The sequence below is a fragment of the Ictidomys tridecemlineatus genome, chromosome 5 (assembly GCF_052094955.1).
Source record: "Ictidomys tridecemlineatus isolate mIctTri1 chromosome 5, mIctTri1.hap1, whole genome shotgun sequence".
Lineage (NCBI taxonomy): Eukaryota > Metazoa > Chordata > Mammalia > Rodentia > Sciuridae > Ictidomys > Ictidomys tridecemlineatus.
This window is the reverse complement of record NC_135481.1, coordinates 18,076,122-18,095,330: the sequence shown is the minus strand read 5'-3', so window position 1 is coordinate 18,095,330 and position 19,209 is coordinate 18,076,122. Positions and strand designations below refer to the sequence as shown.

At 33.4% G+C, this 19,209-nt stretch overlaps 1 protein-coding gene across 2 annotated transcripts in view; it reads right to left on the bottom strand.

Moving 5' to 3' along the window:
* Positions 1-661: 661 nt before the first annotated feature.
* Clpx (caseinolytic mitochondrial matrix peptidase chaperone subunit X) overlaps positions 662-19,209 on the bottom strand; it is a 31,391-nt gene continuing 12,843 nt past the window's right edge. Inside the window, exons 4-11 of one of the 2 annotated variants that reach the window (XM_078049472.1) lie at positions 16,008-16,162; positions 13,013-13,172; positions 10,836-10,877; positions 7,597-7,773; positions 7,064-7,228; positions 6,039-6,127; positions 4,901-5,065; positions 662-1,042 (exon numbers count right to left, since the gene is read on the bottom strand). In XM_078049472.1, coding sequence (XP_077905598.1) covers positions 677-1,042; positions 4,901-5,065; positions 6,039-6,127; positions 7,064-7,228; positions 7,597-7,773; positions 10,836-10,877; positions 13,013-13,172; positions 16,008-16,162 — 1,319 coding nt within the window. In that variant the 3' untranslated portion in view covers positions 662-676. Of the gene's footprint in view, positions 1,043-4,900; positions 5,066-5,972; positions 6,128-7,063; positions 7,229-7,596; positions 7,774-10,835; positions 10,878-13,012; positions 13,173-16,007; positions 16,163-19,209 lie in introns of those variants that run through there. The other variant, XR_013438743.1, reaches the window with a different exon arrangement.

The following is a 19,209-nucleotide window of genomic DNA, read 5'->3' as shown; positions in this document are numbered from 1 at the left end:
AATGATGAAGGGGCTTGATTTTAGGCAGTGACAACAGAGAGAAGATGACTGATATTTGGAGACGTTATATTCACAAAACCCAAAACATTTACTATTTGGTTGAATGTGTGGGCTAGATTGACTTATCATGTGTTTACTACAGATATGTAGATTTGAAAGCTAATAAAGTTTCATTTAGACAAGTGTACAACAATATAAGCAAAGTGCCAGTCACATACCTGTAATCCCAGGGAGGATTACAGGGAGGCTGAAGCAAAGGATCCTAAATTAGAGCCCAGCCTCAGCAATTTAGTGAGACCCTGTCTCAAAATAATAAAAAGGTCTGTGGGTTCACCTCAGTGGTAAAACATCCCTGGGTTCAATCCCCAGTAGTAGGGGGGAAAATATATGAAAGTATACATAGTATGTGACAACAAAAGTATTTAGAATGTCAGTGATAAAAGGACAATGCTGTGTATTTGGTTTAGAGGGGAAGGCCAATGACATCATTTTTTTCTATATACATCCTTGGGCTTTACATCACAATGATGTTTAATTTAGAAAAAAATGAACCCTTAAATGTCTATGTAACACAATGTGCCTTCCTAGATTCATAGATCTATACCTAGTAAGAAATAGACTTATACTTAGTGAGGAACATTCCAGATGAACAGGATTCCTTTTTAAATCTGGAAGGCTAATTTAGGTATTTTAGAATTTCAACAGCGAGAAAATAATTAAATATGAAAAATAAAAACCTAACCTTATCCATGCTAAATAAGGCTTGGTATTGAGGAATAACTGCATTTCGTGGCTCAGTTAGTATTTGTACAAGCGTTTTCTCATCTAGGCTATGCAAAGGAACCACCACAGGTAATCGTCCCACAAACTCAGGAATCATGCCAAATTCAATGAGATCTCTGGCTTCTACATGACGTAATAACCGATCTTTTTCTTCAATGTCTTGTTGAGTATTTGATTCTCCACTTCGATTAGCAAGATCTGCAGCAGCTGCAGCCCTTCTGCCTTTTCCCAGATTAGATGGTGTTCCAAATCCAAGATACTGCCAAAGAAATCATGCATATTATAAACAGTAGAATAAAGCTTAAGCACTTTACATATATACCTCATGTGATCTTTGCAACAATTCTACAAAGAAAGTTTTATTATTATTCACATTTTATAAAGGTGTAAAACAGGCTTATAGAGATTAAGTCCTTTGACCAAAGTCTTGCTGTAAGGGGAAAACCAAGAACTTGGGTCTGTCTGCCTTCAGAACTGTGTCTGCCTAATCACTACAGAATAATCAACTCTCCAAGCATTCTAACAGAAGTAGATATGTAAGACCTATTAAGTGAAGTCCCTTAGAACTCAGTTGCAGAGTTTAGCCAAGACCACTAGACAAGTGTGCTTTCTAAAAGGTATAAGAACTATGAAAATTGAGATATCAATTTTTGTCATCAAAGTTAATTTTGTAGTACTATAAATTAGGATAATGCTTATGGAATAAACAGTCTTATGGAAAAATTATATACAAACATCAGATTCTGCACTGCTGTGGCTTTGGGACTTCATTTGGCATTGACATCCCATTGTTAAACATTCTACTAAAATCATGATTTGGGGCTGCATACATCAATCTATGAGTTAGAATAATTCAGATTTTACAAGGAACCTAAGGATGATCCTAACCCAATGCTAACTTTGTTCAACGAGGGTTGATTATTGAAAGGTTTATAGTCTTGATGCAGTCAACATAAAAGAACCATACTCCAGTCAGCTGTTGGAAGGTTTAATCTTTATACATCATATAGTTTATGTTAAAAGTACAAGAGAAGCATGTTATACAAGAACATAGCCTAAGCTAAAAATTGGTCCATACTGCACTAAATATTTGTGTTTCCCCAAAATTCAAATGCTGAAATCTTAATCACAAGGTGATGGTATTAGGAGATGAGCTTTTGGGACATGATAAAGTCTCAGGGTGGAGTCCTCATGAATGTGGTTAGTATTCTTATACTAAATCACACTATCCTTTGCCCTGTAAGGTTACAGTGAGAAGATGGTCATCCTGTAAGGTTACAGTGAGAAGATGGTCATCCATGAGGAAACAGGTCCTCATAAGACATCAGATATGCTGATAGCTTGATCCTAGACTTCCCAGTCTCCAGAATTGTGAGAAAGAAATTTCTGTTGTTTGCAAACCACCTAATCTATGGTATTTTATTACAGCAGCCTGAATAAATTAAGACATGGTTCCTCTGATTCTCCAAGCTGTGTACATGAAGAGTTGCAAAATACCTTTTATTCAATAATTTTAACATTGAAATTTTTCTAACATAAAAACATATATAGTAATAAATCTATATACTCATTTTATAAAAATGTTAAAACTCAGGATACATGCCTGAAGACAGACTTTACCCCTAAAGGGGTAATCTTAAGAGAGAGAATATATAAAGGTATAAAAGTATTACAAGTACTATGAGAGATGACTACTGGACACTGTGGCAGTAGAAAAGATCCACATACTGGGGAGAGGTGACCAAGAAAATCTTCACAGAGAAATTAATTGATCATTTAACTGAATTGATATAGGGGGAAAAAAGAGGCAAAAGCAAGTAGAATAAAAGGACTATAAACAGTTTCATATGGTTGAAACACAGGCATATTATTTTTTATATTTATTTTTTTAGTTGGACACAATATTTTTATTTTATTATTTTATGTGGTGCTTATTAGGATGGAACGCAGGGCCTCATACGTGCTAGGTGAGTGCTCTATCACTAAGCCACAACCCCAGCCCCCACAGGTATATTATTTAATAGTGTATTCTTGGCTTTTAATGAGGGTTGATAAAAACAATACCTGCATGGGGTTCTTAATCTTCTATAAAATCACTCTTGGAGAGTCTCATGTCTCTTTCTTCATTACATTAAGATTTATGCGACATATCCTTTTAAAACTATCTCTCCTAAAAATCTGATATGCTTCCTCCCTTTTTCATGTAATAACTACAGCCCATGACTTCCCCCTACTTTTTTGTTTATAGGTTTGTAGCTAAATGAAGTAACTTAATTCTCAATAGGTCAAAACTATATCTAAACCTTTCTTTTACATGTTTTTTATTCCTTTCTGATATTACTTTTAATTGTTCTATACTACATGTTTCAGCATCAAATTCTTTTTAGAAGTATAAGGAAATATTAAATGTAAATTAATATGAGTACATGGTCCCTGTTTTTGGTTACAGAATTTCAAATACAAAGTTATCCCTTACCCACACATGAAGAAAAAAAGAATTTCTTCTAATTTGTTAATTTATGCAGAATAGCAACAGTAAGAAAAATACAGTTCATAGTTAATTTATATTTTTCCTACTGTTGCAATTCTGCATAAATTCATAGAAAAATAAAAATCTAACCTTATTCATGCTGAATAAGGCCTGATTACACGACTCAGTTATTATTTGTAAAAGTATTTTCTCATGTAGGCTATGCGAAGAAACTACCAAGGAAACAAATACTACTCTACTGCGACTTAAACTCATGCATTAAACTAGACACTGACAACCAAGAAGACTCAAAGAAAACAACACAGGGAACAGCTAATGTGACATTCATTTTGGTAGAATGTTATAATAATATACAAGTGAACATTTGTGGCTAGTTATTAAGTAAAACACAAACACATGGAAAATACATGTGTGTTCTGTACTTCTTGCCACCATGTTGATGTTACATTTTATATAATCAATCAACAGACAGGTCATGAGCATGTAATTTGAAGACCTGAAGAAGTTAAGTCCCAGTCTCAGTTAAAAACAGGGCTTGCCAGGTACCCCAGCAACTCAGGAGGCTGAGACAGGAGGATCACGAGTTCAAAGCCAGCCTCAGCAATATCGAGGTGCTAAGCAACTCAGTGAGACTCTGTCTCTAAATAGGGCGGGTGATGTGGCTCAGTGGTCAAGTGCCCCTGAGTTCAAACTACAATACCAAAAAACAAACAAACAAAAAAACCCCAGGGCTTAGCCCTGAGGCAGGAGGATGGTGAGTTCAAAGCCTGCCTCAACAAAAGCAAGGCACTAAGCAACTCAGTGAGACCCTGTCTCTAAATAAAATACAAAACAGGGCTGGGAATATGGCTCAGTGTCAAGTGCCCCTGAGTTCAAACCTAGGTACCCCTCCAAAAAAACAAAAAACAAAAAGAAACATCCATGAAACTAGGTAAAATGATAACCCCACTCCCAAATGGTTTCCTCTATTTGTAAATGCCAGCAGTGATTTATGACAGACTCTATGGAAAGGAACAATGGAGACAAGCTGTTTAATAGACTCTACTAAACATGGCAGAAGGAATGAATAAAAATTTTACTAATATAGCAGCTACCTCAAATGATAAGAGAATTCCATACATAAATATAAAATTGAATTCATCATGTTATACTTTAAAAATGCCCACATCTAGTATTTTGAAATCCTCTAATTTGTTTTACAGGTTGTTTTAAAATTAAAACAACCTGTAATATACTTCTGATATACTCTAACCCTCAATGACTGGTAGTCTTAGATATGAGAACAGAAACTGAGTTTCCATAAAAATCATTACATAACTTTCTTTTAAGATCAGAACTACTTTAAAATGTAACTACTTGGGGCTGGGGATGTGACTCAAGCGGTAGCGCACTCGCCTGGCATGCGTGCGGCCCGGGTTCGATCCTCAGCACCACATACCAACAAAGATGTTGTGTCCTCCAACTAAAAAATAAATATTAAAAAAAAATTCTCCCTCTCTCTCTCTCCTCTCTCACTCTCTCTTTAAAAATAAATAAATAAATAAATAAATAAATAAAATAAATAAATAAAATGTAACTACTTTAAAAAGTAACTCTGTAATGCTCCAACTCCTCAGAAAAACTTACCTTCTCATTTTTCCTTCTGCTGATGATTCTGTCTAAACCATTAAAAGCACCGGATGCAACAAACAGGATATTTGTTGTATCAACTTGTACTGTTTCTCCTCGTAGCTTTCGGGAATTCTTCTCTGGAACATTGACTATTGTGCCTTCTAGTAGTTTTAATAAGCCCTAAATAAAGAATGATTTATAGCATCACCATATATAAGTGCATTATTTATCATAATTTACATAATGGCATTCAATGGGGAAAATAATATGTGGTTATGGTCAATGAGTATAACTAATGAAAACTCCCACATAACAACTAACATAAAAAATCAAATGTACCTATCATCTTAATAATTCATGAATTTATTTGAAATGAATACAAGACTCCTGATGCATTGTAAGTGACGAAATAGTCAATCTAAGAAGTTGTTTTTGATAACAAAGCCATAACTCTGACCAAAAGACAGAATTATGATTCTATAAAATGGTTCCTAAACATAGTGGGAGCATTCAAAATTTGAAAATAGTTGGTTTGTGTTTCATATAAATTAAAATTCTTTTCTACTCCGGTTTAAACTTTGGAAATATATTTTGAGATGCCTTCATAAAAATAAAATTATCTAGCACATATCTTTGTTACTGTTTAAAAAGTGAAGCAATGTGCTATACCTTTTAGTTTATATCATAATTAATTACCACTAAAAGGTTAAGTTGGCCAATAGATCATTGTAACTTCAATTATGACTCTCAAGGAATGACACACTATTTGACACCTATCTTCTAACTAAGTGGAAAGAATAAAACATGTGTAGTTCATTCATGTCTAGTTAGAATCAGAACTTTTTCAAGAGTCTTCTAGAATGCTTAACTGGGCCTTTGAGGAATAAAAATAATGAAAATTAAGTTTTGTTTTTTATGTTCTTTAAAATATTTTTAATTTCTCAAGAAAAGTAATTTGTTACATAAAATCATTAATAACTTTCTTTTAAGATCAGAACTACTTTAAAATGGTATGTGAAGTTTAGGGTGGGAGGAATAAAACAAATTTAAAAAAAAACAATCTAATTGAATGTGAAACCAAACGTACAATATTTGGGAAGCTGATGTATTCCCTTCCTTTTAGTGGGCTTGAACAAAATATTCAACTGCTTACTTGCTGAACGCCTTCTCCACCTACATCCCGTAATTGATGAATGCCTGGCACACTGCCAATCTTATCTACTTCATCCAGAAAGACAATTCCTATAATTTAAGGAGGATTCTATTTATAATATGAAAATGATATACACAAGATAGCCTCAGCTTTAAAAGACTAGAGAACTACTGAGCAAGGTTGTTCAATTTTTCAGACTTAAGATATGCAATGGATTGATCATATTAAAAACATACTGCTCTCTAATTCATCTATCGTTTTGTGCATATAATTTGAAATTTATTCAATAATATCATTTGAGTATGATAAGCAAAGCTCTTTGATAACAGTTATCTACACCACTAATATACTCAAGTTCTTTAATATGAGAAGCTGAGATACAGTGTGGAAGCATGAGGTACATGCAGTGCTGGCAGTAGCAAAACTTTAGCTTGCTCTTTCCCATCTACATTCTTGCATTTTTAAAAAATATTTATTTATTTACTTTAATATGGTGCTGAGGATTGAACCCAGGTCCTTTCATGTGCTAGGTGAGCACTCTACCACTGAACCACAACCCTAGCCCCCTACATTCTTGTCTTAAAGGAATTTGGACAGGAAGCTGTCATGCTCTTCATGTAAATAAGTACACAGGATAGATGGAGAAATGAAGCATTTATGCCATCCTGTAGGTCAACAGGCTAAACTGTTTCTAGACTCATCCATTCTAAACTCACCTGCTCTTGCCCAAGTCCCCACTCCTGCCCCTACCCCAGCATTAGGAGTCTGGAGGGGAGTTAGACAAGGAAAAGCAATGATAATGTTAAGGATCTAATGGAATAGTAACTTGACCCTAGCAGCCACCTTAGTGACCATAAGATAAAGTAAACTTGTGGCCCTTACTGAATGTGCTAGAAAGTATATAACAAAGGTACTTCTATAAAATTATAGAATTTTAGCCATTAACTCAAAACGAATGTTGTTTCTTAATATTAATTTCCCAAAATATTAAATCTGGGGATAGACAAGCTATGCTGCCAACATACCTTGTTGTGCTTTTTCTACATTATAATTGGCATCTTGGAGCAGTTTGGCAATCACAGATTCAATATCTTCACCTACATATCCAGCCTGAGTCAAAGTTGTACAGTCACAGATAGCAAAAGGGACATCAAGGCATTTAGCTAAAGTTTGTGCCAGCAGGGTTTTACCTAAAAACAGAAACAGAAACTAAAAGTTTACTAAAAATAAATTGACAATAATTTTCTACAAAAATCAAAATAAATTTGAGTAGTTTATAAAAAAAGTCATTAACTGGAAGATCTTTTCTCCACTATTATTCAGATCTAATTTTATCTTATTATTATTCCTGTTAAGAAGTTAGCAATTGGCCAGAAGGTCAATGCTAACATCTCAAGGTCAGCTTGAAGTCTACAAGAAAACTGACAATGTATTTAGAAAATCAATCTTAAATTTTCTTCATAAAATCCAGAATCCCTCAATCACAGGTATAAATTACAGAATCATTTATATTCTATTTTTTTAAGTCACTAGTAAAATTTCCCAGGAAGTTATTTACCTGACCCAGTTGGTCCAAGCAGCAAAATATTACTTTTTTCAAGTTTTATATCATCATGAGAAGAATCCAATACTTCACCTCCTCGTTTTTCCTGAGGTATTTGTTGATTTACCTGTTGCTGCATTGATGCTCCTAAAGCATTACCATGTGGGCTAATTCCAGCAATCTGAAGCAATTCTGAAAAAAAAGCCAAAGGAATTACTAGAGCTGCATCTGAATTTTCTTGAAAATAGGCTCCATAAAACTCTATATCTAAAACTAAATTCCAATTAAGAAAAATTCAAATGTCAACATTTTTTCTTATCTAAAAAAGGAAAAAAAAATCTCCAATTATGTCTAGCAAGAAATGTACAACACAAAATTATACAAAGAATCAAGGAAAGAAAATGGATTCTTCCCACCCTCATTATTTAATAAATGTTAAAGAATGCTATTTCACCCAAAGGAAGGCAGTAATAGTGCTAAGAGTCAGAAATCTTTAGCTAAATGTACCACAAATAGCTATATGATCCTTGGCAAGTGTATGTTTATAGCACAATGTTCACTGTGATTCAAATAACAATAATACCTGTCCTATTGATTTCAAACACACAATTGAAAAGAGTAGATAAAATGCAATTGATTTGGGGGCATGCTGAAAGATGAAAATGAGATGTTATTTTTTTTTTCAGCAAGAGAAAATGATGAATGGAAAGAGGAAAAAACAATTGGATTTTAGTCTCAATTCTGTTGCTTCAGGGATATGGGACCATGGAAAGACACTTAACTTTCCTGGACCTGCTTCCATATTTACAATGGGAAAATACTAAAACATATGACCTTTATAGTTTCTTTCACATCTCGAAATGATTGTATGAATATCCAATGTAGTATGCAATGCTAAGGATCAAATCCAGTGTCTCAGACATGCTAGGCAAGTGCTCTGCCACTGAGCTACAGCCCCAGCCCCCCCAAATCAATCTTCATTCTCGCTTTCTCTTGGTTGAGGGAAAGAATCCAACTAATTTTTAAAGATTATCCAAAATTGTAAATATTTAGATTATTCCTGGTTCTTAGCATTTGAGAAATCTATGATATCATACTTGTTTATATTTCTGGATTTATTTTTAAGTTGTTTCTAAGAAATGGGTTAAAAATATCAGTGCTTTTTCAATGCATTATTTTAATCAAACATGGTTCAGTAGACATACCTTATTATGGTCCTATTCCATCTGGCTGTCACTTTTAAACTCTCTTCATACTTAAGGTAAAGGGTTAATCTAGTCATCAAATTTGTGTTCAACTAACATTTGAATTTAAGTTGTGCTCCATTTGAGAGATAATGATTTGTGAAAAATTCATAATCTGCATCAGGTAAGAAAACTTACTCTCCTATATGAGTTTAATTAAATTATTGGTAAAATCTTTTTTTTAATTTCAGAAAAATCTAATTAGGAATTGTGACAATGTGGAAGGGATCTGGTTGCAGTTTAGCTGTGCTCAATGGAAAAAAATAATTCAGATAAATAATTTGAACAAAATTACAAATGCTATATTAACTATATAATAGGTGTTTAATTTACTCAATGATTCAAATTTTTAAAAAGAGGAATAATTTGCCAGGCATGGTGGCACATACCTATAATCCCAGAGACTTGAGAGGCTGAGGCAGGAGGATTTCAAGTTCAAAGCCAACCTCAGCAAAAGGAAAGTGCTAAGCAACTTAGTGAGACCCTGTCTCTAAATAAAATACAAAATAGGACTGGGGGTGTGGCTCATTGGTTCAGTGCCCCTGAGTTCAATCTCCAGTACCAAACAAAAAAAAAAAAAAAGAAAGACAGAAAGAAACAATATTATGTTCCAATGACAGAGGGAAAAAAGTTATATCAGTATAAAAGTTTTATGCTGATCTCCAAGAGATTTCCAAAGGGTCTTAGGAGAATAATTTTGATTATATATGATTTTGGTCTAGTGGCCTAACTTAGAACCTAAAATCCTATGTAAGACTTTACTAAACTGTACATAATGATACATTAAAACAAGTAAATTGCTTTTACCTAAGTTATTCAATACTGTCAATTGTTAACATTTAATAACATTAAATTACTACATGTATTACAAGACAGGTCTTTCAAAATACTCACTACAGACTTTCTTTACGAATTCATACCAGTTCTACTAGCCATCAGTATACTTATGAATATACTGCTGAGTCAATACGTAATTATATTTTTGGACTATGAAATATAAACTATACATGCACTTAGTTTATTATTTAGATCTTACATTCTTATATAATCTAATTCTATTGAAATTGGTTAAATTTCTTAATTTTATCATGCACAATATATCAGCATTTCCATAGATTTAAAAATAACTAGTGGCAAATATACTTTTCTTATATGCAGAAAATTCATGGCAGAGGTGATAAAACAGTTATATTATAATGGCTCAAATGTATGTGTAGTATACTTTAAAGAATTGATATATAGTACTGCTTGGTTCAAAGGCAAAGGTGCAAGTATCAAACTGTCAATTTTCCTCTGTTATTTCAATTAATAAAGCAAAAAAACATGTTAACCTTATTATGACACCTCTGGAACCTTCACCTTCTGTGCAGCAGCCAAAAGAATGGTATAAATTTCAATGGTATAAGACTCTCTTTGATGTATTAGGTTCAATTCCAAACTCTCCATCAGACTATCTGGTGATTATAGGTGCAAAGGGCTAGAAACAATGAATTGGGGCTTATTCATAATTTGGAAGACTTAAAATTTCATAAATACTAAAAAAGAAATGGAGCAAAGAGTAGCTGGAAGATACTTTGCCCTCTATTAAAGTTCTAATCACTTATAGCAGGCCAATTCTAATTTTATATCTTTATTTTATTATTATTTTTTTAACCAAAGATATAAAATTGCAAACTACAGATTTTGAAAAGAACCCATTAATGTATTTATATTTATAGAGAAAAACTACATAAAATACTTTGTGTTTCTCCAAGCTATGCTTTAATAAGAGTGTCATAACAGAAAAGATAAAATCAACTACTTGAAATAACCCAACTACACAAATTACATATGATAAACTGTTCCCAACTTAGTATCAACCATGTATGATAAGCACATTTAAAAAATACACATCTTTCGGGTATATAAGAAAATATATGTTTATCATAACTATCAAATGTTGAGACATTTGACTAAGGTAAATCTCAAAAGGAAGGAAGATTACAGAGGAGGACATGAGAGATCACTTACTTGTAAATCTGTATTCATCTTCCCGTCTTCTTATTTCTAACTCTAAGAAAAAGATGGAAATAGTAACATGTGAAATTATTATTTATTAGTTTAGTTTTGGAGAACAATGAGTATCCCATCTCTTGCCCTCTTTCAAATATATTTAACAGATGTATTCATTAACATTGTTTTTAGCTTTTCACTTCAGCCTTCCAAGTTCCTGGAAATGAAAAAATTTATACACTATATCCTTTCTTTATTAAACAAAACCAAACCAGGTTTAATGATGACTGCCTGGTTGCCAATATTCACATTTGTCAGATTAAAAATAGGCATCTATTATGAGTATAATGATTTAAATTCTCAATAAGAGTTAAAAATCATTCATATTATGAATATCAGTACCTAAAACAATATTAACTTACTGACTAAAGGAAACAGAAAAATTTTTGCTCTGTGACTAGAAAGTGCCATTTGGACCTTACAAAAATGAAGGTTCCAAGTCTTCCATTAGTTATGACTCACACTTTCTAAAAATAAAGTAACTGATACTATCACATAACTATTCTGCAGTTCAACAGATGAACAAGTGTCTTCACTGAAATAAGTTGTTTATTTAGCAGCCACTCAAGGTAATCAAAAGATATTATAGTTATAAATTTAAGTATTTAGCACAACTTCCTCAAATTGTAATGACAAAAAAGAACCTAAAAGGATAGACTGTAGATATAAATCAGAAATCAGGACTCTCTGAACAACAAAATAGAGTTAAAAATTTACATTTTATTCATAGTTATTTTTTAATGAAAGAATTCTATTTATATAATATATATTACTGTCCACAGTAAGTTGAGATTATATGGTATACTGGTATATAGAATCTAAGATTTATAAAAATTGCACTTACAATGACTTACAAATTTGCCCTTCACCTTGCACTCTGTAGTTTGGGCCCACAAAAGAAAGAGTGCAAGATATCTTGTATTAATAGTTACCATCTCTGGGGTTGGGGATATAGCTCAATTGGTAGAGTGCTTGCCTTGCATATACAAGGCCATGGGTTCAATCCCCAGCACCACCAAAAAAAAAAAAAAATTGTATATATTAGGGGCTGGGGATGTGGCTCAAGCGGTAGCGCGCTCGCCTGGCATGCGTGCCGCCCGGGTTCGATCCTCAGCACCACATACAAACAAAGATGTTGTGTCCGCCGACAACTAAAAAATAAATATTAAAAATTCTCTCTCTCTCTCTCTCTCCTCTATCTTTAAAAAAAATAATAATAATAGTTACCATCTCCACATATCTCTGACTTAGGCAAATGAAATTTTGTATCCTGAACCCAAAAGAGAACTGATATTTTCATGGTGAACTAGTTGTGGTGAAGTTTGTAATTCAAAGACAATAACTCAATCTTTACCCCAGTGGTCTTCAACATTTTTTTTCTTTCTGTAGTGCTGGGTCTCTCTATACTAGGCAAGCACTCTACCACTGACCTACACACCCCTTTCAAACATCTTTTCCTGAGACCTTTAACAAGAAATATTTTATTTTGTGACTTAGAACCCATATATGCATAACTTAAAACTTATCTACAAGTTAATGTACTCTGGCATTTTCTTTCTTTTGGTACTGGAAATTGAACCCAGGGGCACTTCACTATAAGCTATTTTATTTTTTTATTTTGAAACAGGGTCTCATTAAGTTGGTGAGCCTCTCACTCACAATTCTCCTGCTTCAGCCTTCCAAGTTCCTGGAATTACAGGAATGTGCCTCCATGACCAGCTACTCTGGTAGTTTCTATTCACTGTTTTTTAAAAAAATGCTATTAGCATCCTGTCAAAATGATTTCATAATCCACTAAGGGAAAGCAACCTGCATTTTGAACAATGCTACATTGTACTAAAAGCATTTTAGGCAGGCATTGTGGCACATGCCTGTAATCCTAGCAGTTTAAGAAGCTGAGGCAGGAAGATCACCACAAGTTTTGAGTCCAGCCTCCAGCAATTTAGTGAGGCCGTAAGCAACTTAAGTAAGACCCCATCTTAAAATAAAAAATAAAAAGGGCTAGGGATAAGTGGTTAAGCACCCCTGTGTTCAATCCCCAGAAAATCATTTTAAGACAAAAGCAAGGAATTACAAAAAAAGATTAATTCTAAGTACAGTAATTTCTATTTTGGTCAATTATCAAAAGCACTAACCTCTAGGTGTTAATGATGTCTGCTTCTCAACTTCTGCCTGCTGTCTTAGATTGGCTGGGATATTATTATATATCCTCTTATAATGATTATACACAGCGACTGAAAGCACCTTCTTAGCAAATGACTGGCCAACAACATACTTATCGAGGTAGTTATATATCTGAAAAATGATTAGGTATGAATAAGTTACTATGAGTTATCATAAATCACACACATTATAAAGTTATATGCTGAACATATTTGTAGAGTTTTATTTTGAACAGACTCTCACTAAAAATAAAATGCTAAGGACATGATACATTAAGTAGAAATGATTCAAAGATCTAGATCTTAAATGAACAAAAACCACATCATTAGTTTTCTAGCTTAACAAAGTATTACTGTTCCCCATTAGGCTTATGCTAATTTCTATTCTATAAATAATGCCATAGATTCTATTTTTTTCAAAAAAGTTAATATTAAAGTCATTAAAATACCTACCATGCCACCATATATCTAAACCTATCATCATTAATGTAAATAATCTAAAAATATCTTTTCTATACCTCTCTCAATCACATGGACATAACATTCTTCATAGATACTATATTATAAAACTACCCTTTTCAGAAAGAGACATTATAGCCAGGCACGGTGGCACACACCTGTAATCCCAGCAATTCAGGAGGCTGAGGGAGGAGGATCGCAAGTTCAAAGCCAGCCTCAGCAACGGCAAGTCGCTAAGCAACTCAGTGAGACCCTGTCTCTAAATAAAATACAAAATAGAGCTGGGGATGTGGCTCAGTGGCCAAGTGCCCCTGAGTTCATTCCCTGGTACCAGCCCCCCTAAAAAAAATTTAAAAAAAGAAAGAAAGAAAAAACAAAAAGAAATAGGACATTATATAAGTAAAAGGCATAAGTTATACTACCAGTTTCCATGTGTTTTACTACTCATAAACACTTAGCTTTTTCTCTGATATTAATCTTAAAGCATTCATTCATCTAAGTGGCAATCTAAAAGCCTTATTTTTAAAATTTTTTTTGTAGTTGTAGATGGACAGAATGCCTTTTTTTTGTTTGTTTGTTTGTTTTATGAGGTGCTGAGGATAGAACCCAGTGCCTCACGCATGCTAGGCAAGTGCTCTGCCACTGAGCTACAGCCCCAGTCCAAAATGCCTTATTTTTTTTCCCCCTTGCAGTATAAGAGATTGAACCCAAGGGTACTTTACCCCTGAGTTATACCCCCAGTCCTTTTCCATTTTGGGACAAGGTCTTGCAACCTCTCCCTCAGCCTCCCAGGTAAATTCCTTCAGTTTTTAGTGAATAAAAATGAACTGATAATAATCACCAACCCTTGAAAATAGTTAAACTGCTTATTTTCTAAAACTTTGACTCAGCTGAAGTCTACACAAGTTAGGAGAGATAAAAAACTTAATAGCTACACAAACACACTTTTAATGAGGTACTGAAAATTGAACCCAGGGGTGCTCTACAACACCAAGCTTCATCCCCAGCTCTTTTTACTTTTCATTTTGAGTCAGGATCTCACTAAGCTGCCCAGGTTGGCTTCAAACTTGCAATTCTCCTGCCTGAGCCTCTTGAGTCAATGGAATTACAGATGTGTGCCACCATGACTAGCTCTTTTTTTTTTTTTTTTAATTATTTTTTAGTTTTAGGTGGACACAGTATCTTTATTTATTTTATTTTTATGTGGTGCTGAGGATTGAAACCAGTGCCCAATGCATGCTAGGCAAGCACTCTACCACTGAGCCACAGCCCCAGGCCCACCATGCCTAACTCTTCTTAGCTATATTTTCCATGACATTACTTTTATATGACAAATGCTTTAGCTGCTACACAACTAAATTTTATTATAGATTTAAAAATATATAATATGCTTCTCACAAATTAAATATATGAATCTCCAAATCTGTCACAGCACATTTGAGGATAGAGACAAATACATTGTATAAGATATAGTTTAAAAAAAAGATACACTGAGGCAGAGTGAGAAATAATTTAAGTGTACACATATCTGAGACACAGAGGAGTAAGTACAAGTCCAGGAGGAAAGGGCTCTTGGTTCTTTAAAACCACACATCATGTGCCCAAAGGAGCTATCATGTGCACACTCTGCCATGTTTCACAAAACCAAACCACACTCTATTTGAGACTTCTGGCAAGAGCCCACACAACAAAAGCCATGATTATATACAGGGCAGCCCTAGTAGTGATTGTGAAAAAAATTACTTGACACTGTTATACTAAAAGCCTTTCAACCATAAGATAGACTAATTTAAGGGGGAATAATTGCAAACTGGTGTTACTTAGGAGCCCAAGCTAACAAAATAAGTTAATAGCTGAATTTTTTTAAGGGTATTATTTCAGACTAGGTATTAATACCATTTTAACAATCATCCAAATATATTTCATTAATACTAAGTATGGTAATCATGACAAGGGAAAAAGCAATGGACTCCAAATGTAAATTCCAAGTACCAAATCTCAGTAACAATTTAGTCAGATACAGCCTACAGTAAGAACTTATAGGTCTGGGGTTGTGTGGTCCAGTGGTAGAGCACTTGCCTGGCACGTGTGAGGCATTGGGTTTGATTCTGAGAACCACATAAAAATAAACAAATAAAGGTATCTTATTTCATAATAAAGACAAATGTCCATCTATAGCTTTTGAAAAAGAACTTATAGCTAAGCATAGTGGCACACACCAGTAATTCTAGTGATTTGGGAATTCTGAGGCAGGGGGATTGCAAGTTTGCAGCCAGCCTCTAAAACTAAGTTAAACCCTCCTGTCTCAAAATAAAAAGAATTATAAAAAGGACTGAGGATAAAGCTTAGTGGTAGAGTATACTGGGTTCAGTTCCTGGTAACAACAACAAAAAAAATTACAATACTTATTTACATACCAGTGTTAGGATTCAGTATAAACATGAGAGAGGAAAATAATGTAATGTTTCCAAGACAAAATACTTATAAAAGACCAAGCTAAAACCTATACCTTCTTAGGGGGAGGAGGAGGTTTCTGTTGGAATGCCAATTTTACAGCTTCTGCAGCTGATTCTGGTTCTTTAATTATGCTTTTCTTTGAGTCTGCTTCAGATAGGACAACAAAAAAATGATGGCATTTTTCACACTTTACAAAGCGGGTGGATGCTGAAAAAGAAAACAGAAATCAGCAAAGGAACATTTAAAAATACTCCCAATAGTGTTTTTTAACCTTAAAAACTCACTGTAGACTGCATGACCAATGTGATTCTACAAACATGTATCATCAGAAAAATGAAAAATACTGCATTTATGTATGACATAACAAAGTACATACATGCATTCTACTGTCATGTATAACTAACTTGAACAAATTTTAAAAATTAAAAACAAAAACAAAAACAAAAGACTCAGGTAAATGAAAATTTATGCAGTGACAAAAAGTAAGCTACAGTTCACTCCACTAGCCATGATAATAGCCTCATGTATATAATAAGTATATTACAAGGACAGATGAATTCAGTAAACTCTTTATTCATTTTACTAGGTTGCTTCCATTTTGTGATATATTTCATTTTGAGATTATTTCAACTTCCTGTTCATTAAAGACAGTTTCAAAAACCACTTTGGGAATATTGAGAAATCATATTTAATAAGTACTTGAATGAACAGTGAACAAAAGTCAAGCACAAATAGATTAAAGTATTTTTCCAATGTTTTATTATGAAAATTTCCAAACTGTGACTTGGTAAACATTTCAAAATATTTCATAATTTACCCTAATTACTCCACTAATTCTAATTTTTCCCCCAGTGCTGGGAATCAAACCCAGGACCTCATGCATGCCAGACAAGCACTCTACCACTGAGCCACATCCCCAGCCTCTAATTCCTATTATTTCTGATTGAAAAATCACTAAGAAATTAACAAAATATCCTTGGTTATATTGATTTGATTTAAAGATAATCATAGTTTTTGAAAGCAACAAAATGAGGATAAATGGGCTTCAAAAGCATCAGCTATAGTTTATCTTTTTTAATATTTATTTTTTAGTTACAGGTGGATACAATATCTTTATTTTTTATTATGTGGTGCTGAGGATCCAACCCAGTGCCTCACACATGCTAGGCAAGTGCTCTACCTCTGAGCCACAACCTCAGCCCTATAGTTTATCTTGTGTTAAACCAAAAGTGACTTTTCCCCCCTTTTCTCTTTTTTTAAAATTTGGCTATATATGTAATGTAGACTTATGGACATATGTTTTTGACATTCTCCAAGCCTAATCCTGTTATTGGTAACCAGGGACCTCAGAAAGCAGCATGGTGGAGCATCCCATATAAGTGCATATAATGAATACAGATTTGGTATGTCTAGATAATACAATTTTGTGGGATATTGTGTGTGTGTGTGTGTGTGTGTGTGTGTGTGTGTGTGTGATCCAGTTAGATAGGTAAAAAACAAAAGACAAAATGAATTTTAAGAAAAACTGAAAATTTTTCTTCTTTGGGAAAATTATAAATAGTAATACCTATCCATAATTACCAAGCAAGCAAATCTAATAACTGACAAGCACACCTAATCTTCACAAAATAATTTAAATGAGGGCTAGGGCTATGGCTCAGTGGTAGAGCACTTGCCTAGCATGTGTGAGGCACTGGGTTCAATTCTTAGCACCATATATGAGTAAGTAAAATAAAGGTCCATTGACAACTAAAAAATATTTTAAAAATAATAATGTGAATGAAAAGAATAGAAAATTACATATTTAAAAAAATAGAACTCACTATTAAATCAATCAATTTAATTTTTATTTTTCCAATCTTAAACACAAGGCAATTAAAGAAAACAACCTGGATAAATTCTAGCATAAAACTTTAAACTCAGGGCTGGGGTTGTGGCTCAGCGGTAAAGTACTCGCCTAGCAGTGCAAGGCACTTAGTTCGATCCTCAGCACCACATAAAAATAAATAAAGATACTGTGTCCAACTAAAAAATAAATATTAAAAAAAAATTTAAATTCCAGGAGAGCTCATACATGTTTTCTATTTAATGATCACCTATAAATGTTAACCTAAAGAAAAAGATCGAGCCAGTCCAAGTACTTGCAATTAACACAAGCCCAAATGTGTAACCACCATTTCCCATCAATGGGAAGAGAGCCAACACCTTATTTTTTATAATGAGGCAACGATTTACAACTGTTACTGATGGGGAAAGAAGGAGCAGAGACGCCTCTGATCTAGTTTGGGCTGTGTGACAGGAAAATCTGGCCTAAGAACATAAGAACAAAATATTTCTCCAAGATAAATAGGTCAAAGGGAAAGAGATTAAACATCAACATATCACATCTCTCTTTGCTTGCTGTGGAAAGACTGTTTAAATTCAACTTGAATACTGTATTTGCAATATAATTTTACAGTGAAACATGTTCCATATATACCCAAGTTCAAGGAATGAATTTTATTTATCAAAATGCTACATAAGGATCAAGAGTACTCAGTAAATTAAAGCTGAAGAAATTGATGTAGCTTGTGAATTCATTGTTATTCAATAAATTCTGACATTGTTGAAAGATTAAAAAAAAATGCTACATAAGAAAAAATAAGAATTTAAAGGCTTTTTTTTTTTAACTCCTGAAGGGGAGGGCACAAAATTTAATTTTGTTAAATTACCAAAGAATATGCACTTTTTCCCTTTAAATGATTACTACAAATATCATACTTTAGTCCTTTCTATAATACTGACACCAATAAATATGCTTGCAGAATACGCCAAAAACAAGAGCGACCACCTTAGTGAAACCTTCTCAGAAGATTTTTTCTTTCTTTCTTTTTTTTCTTCGGTTTTTGTTTCTGTTTTGTGTTTTCTGTGTGTGGTGCTGGGAATGAAATAACACACTTATGCATGCTAGGCAAGTGGTCTACCACTGAGTTACACCCTCAAAACTGGGAGATTTGTTTAAATCAAAGTTCCTCATGATTCCAAATACATTTCAAGGTCCAAAATAAAATCTTCAAGCCAATGTAATAATGTTTAATACAAACCTCAACAGACACATAAGTACAGTAAGCCTTCATAAGTATTACATAAATAAAAATAACTAAAGGCTCTATCTTAAATAAAAGAAACTTCTTGTTTGATAAATTATTTTTAATAGATAAAAGAAAATTTAAGAATACATAGCATATTAGTCCTTATAATAAAAACATTCTTAG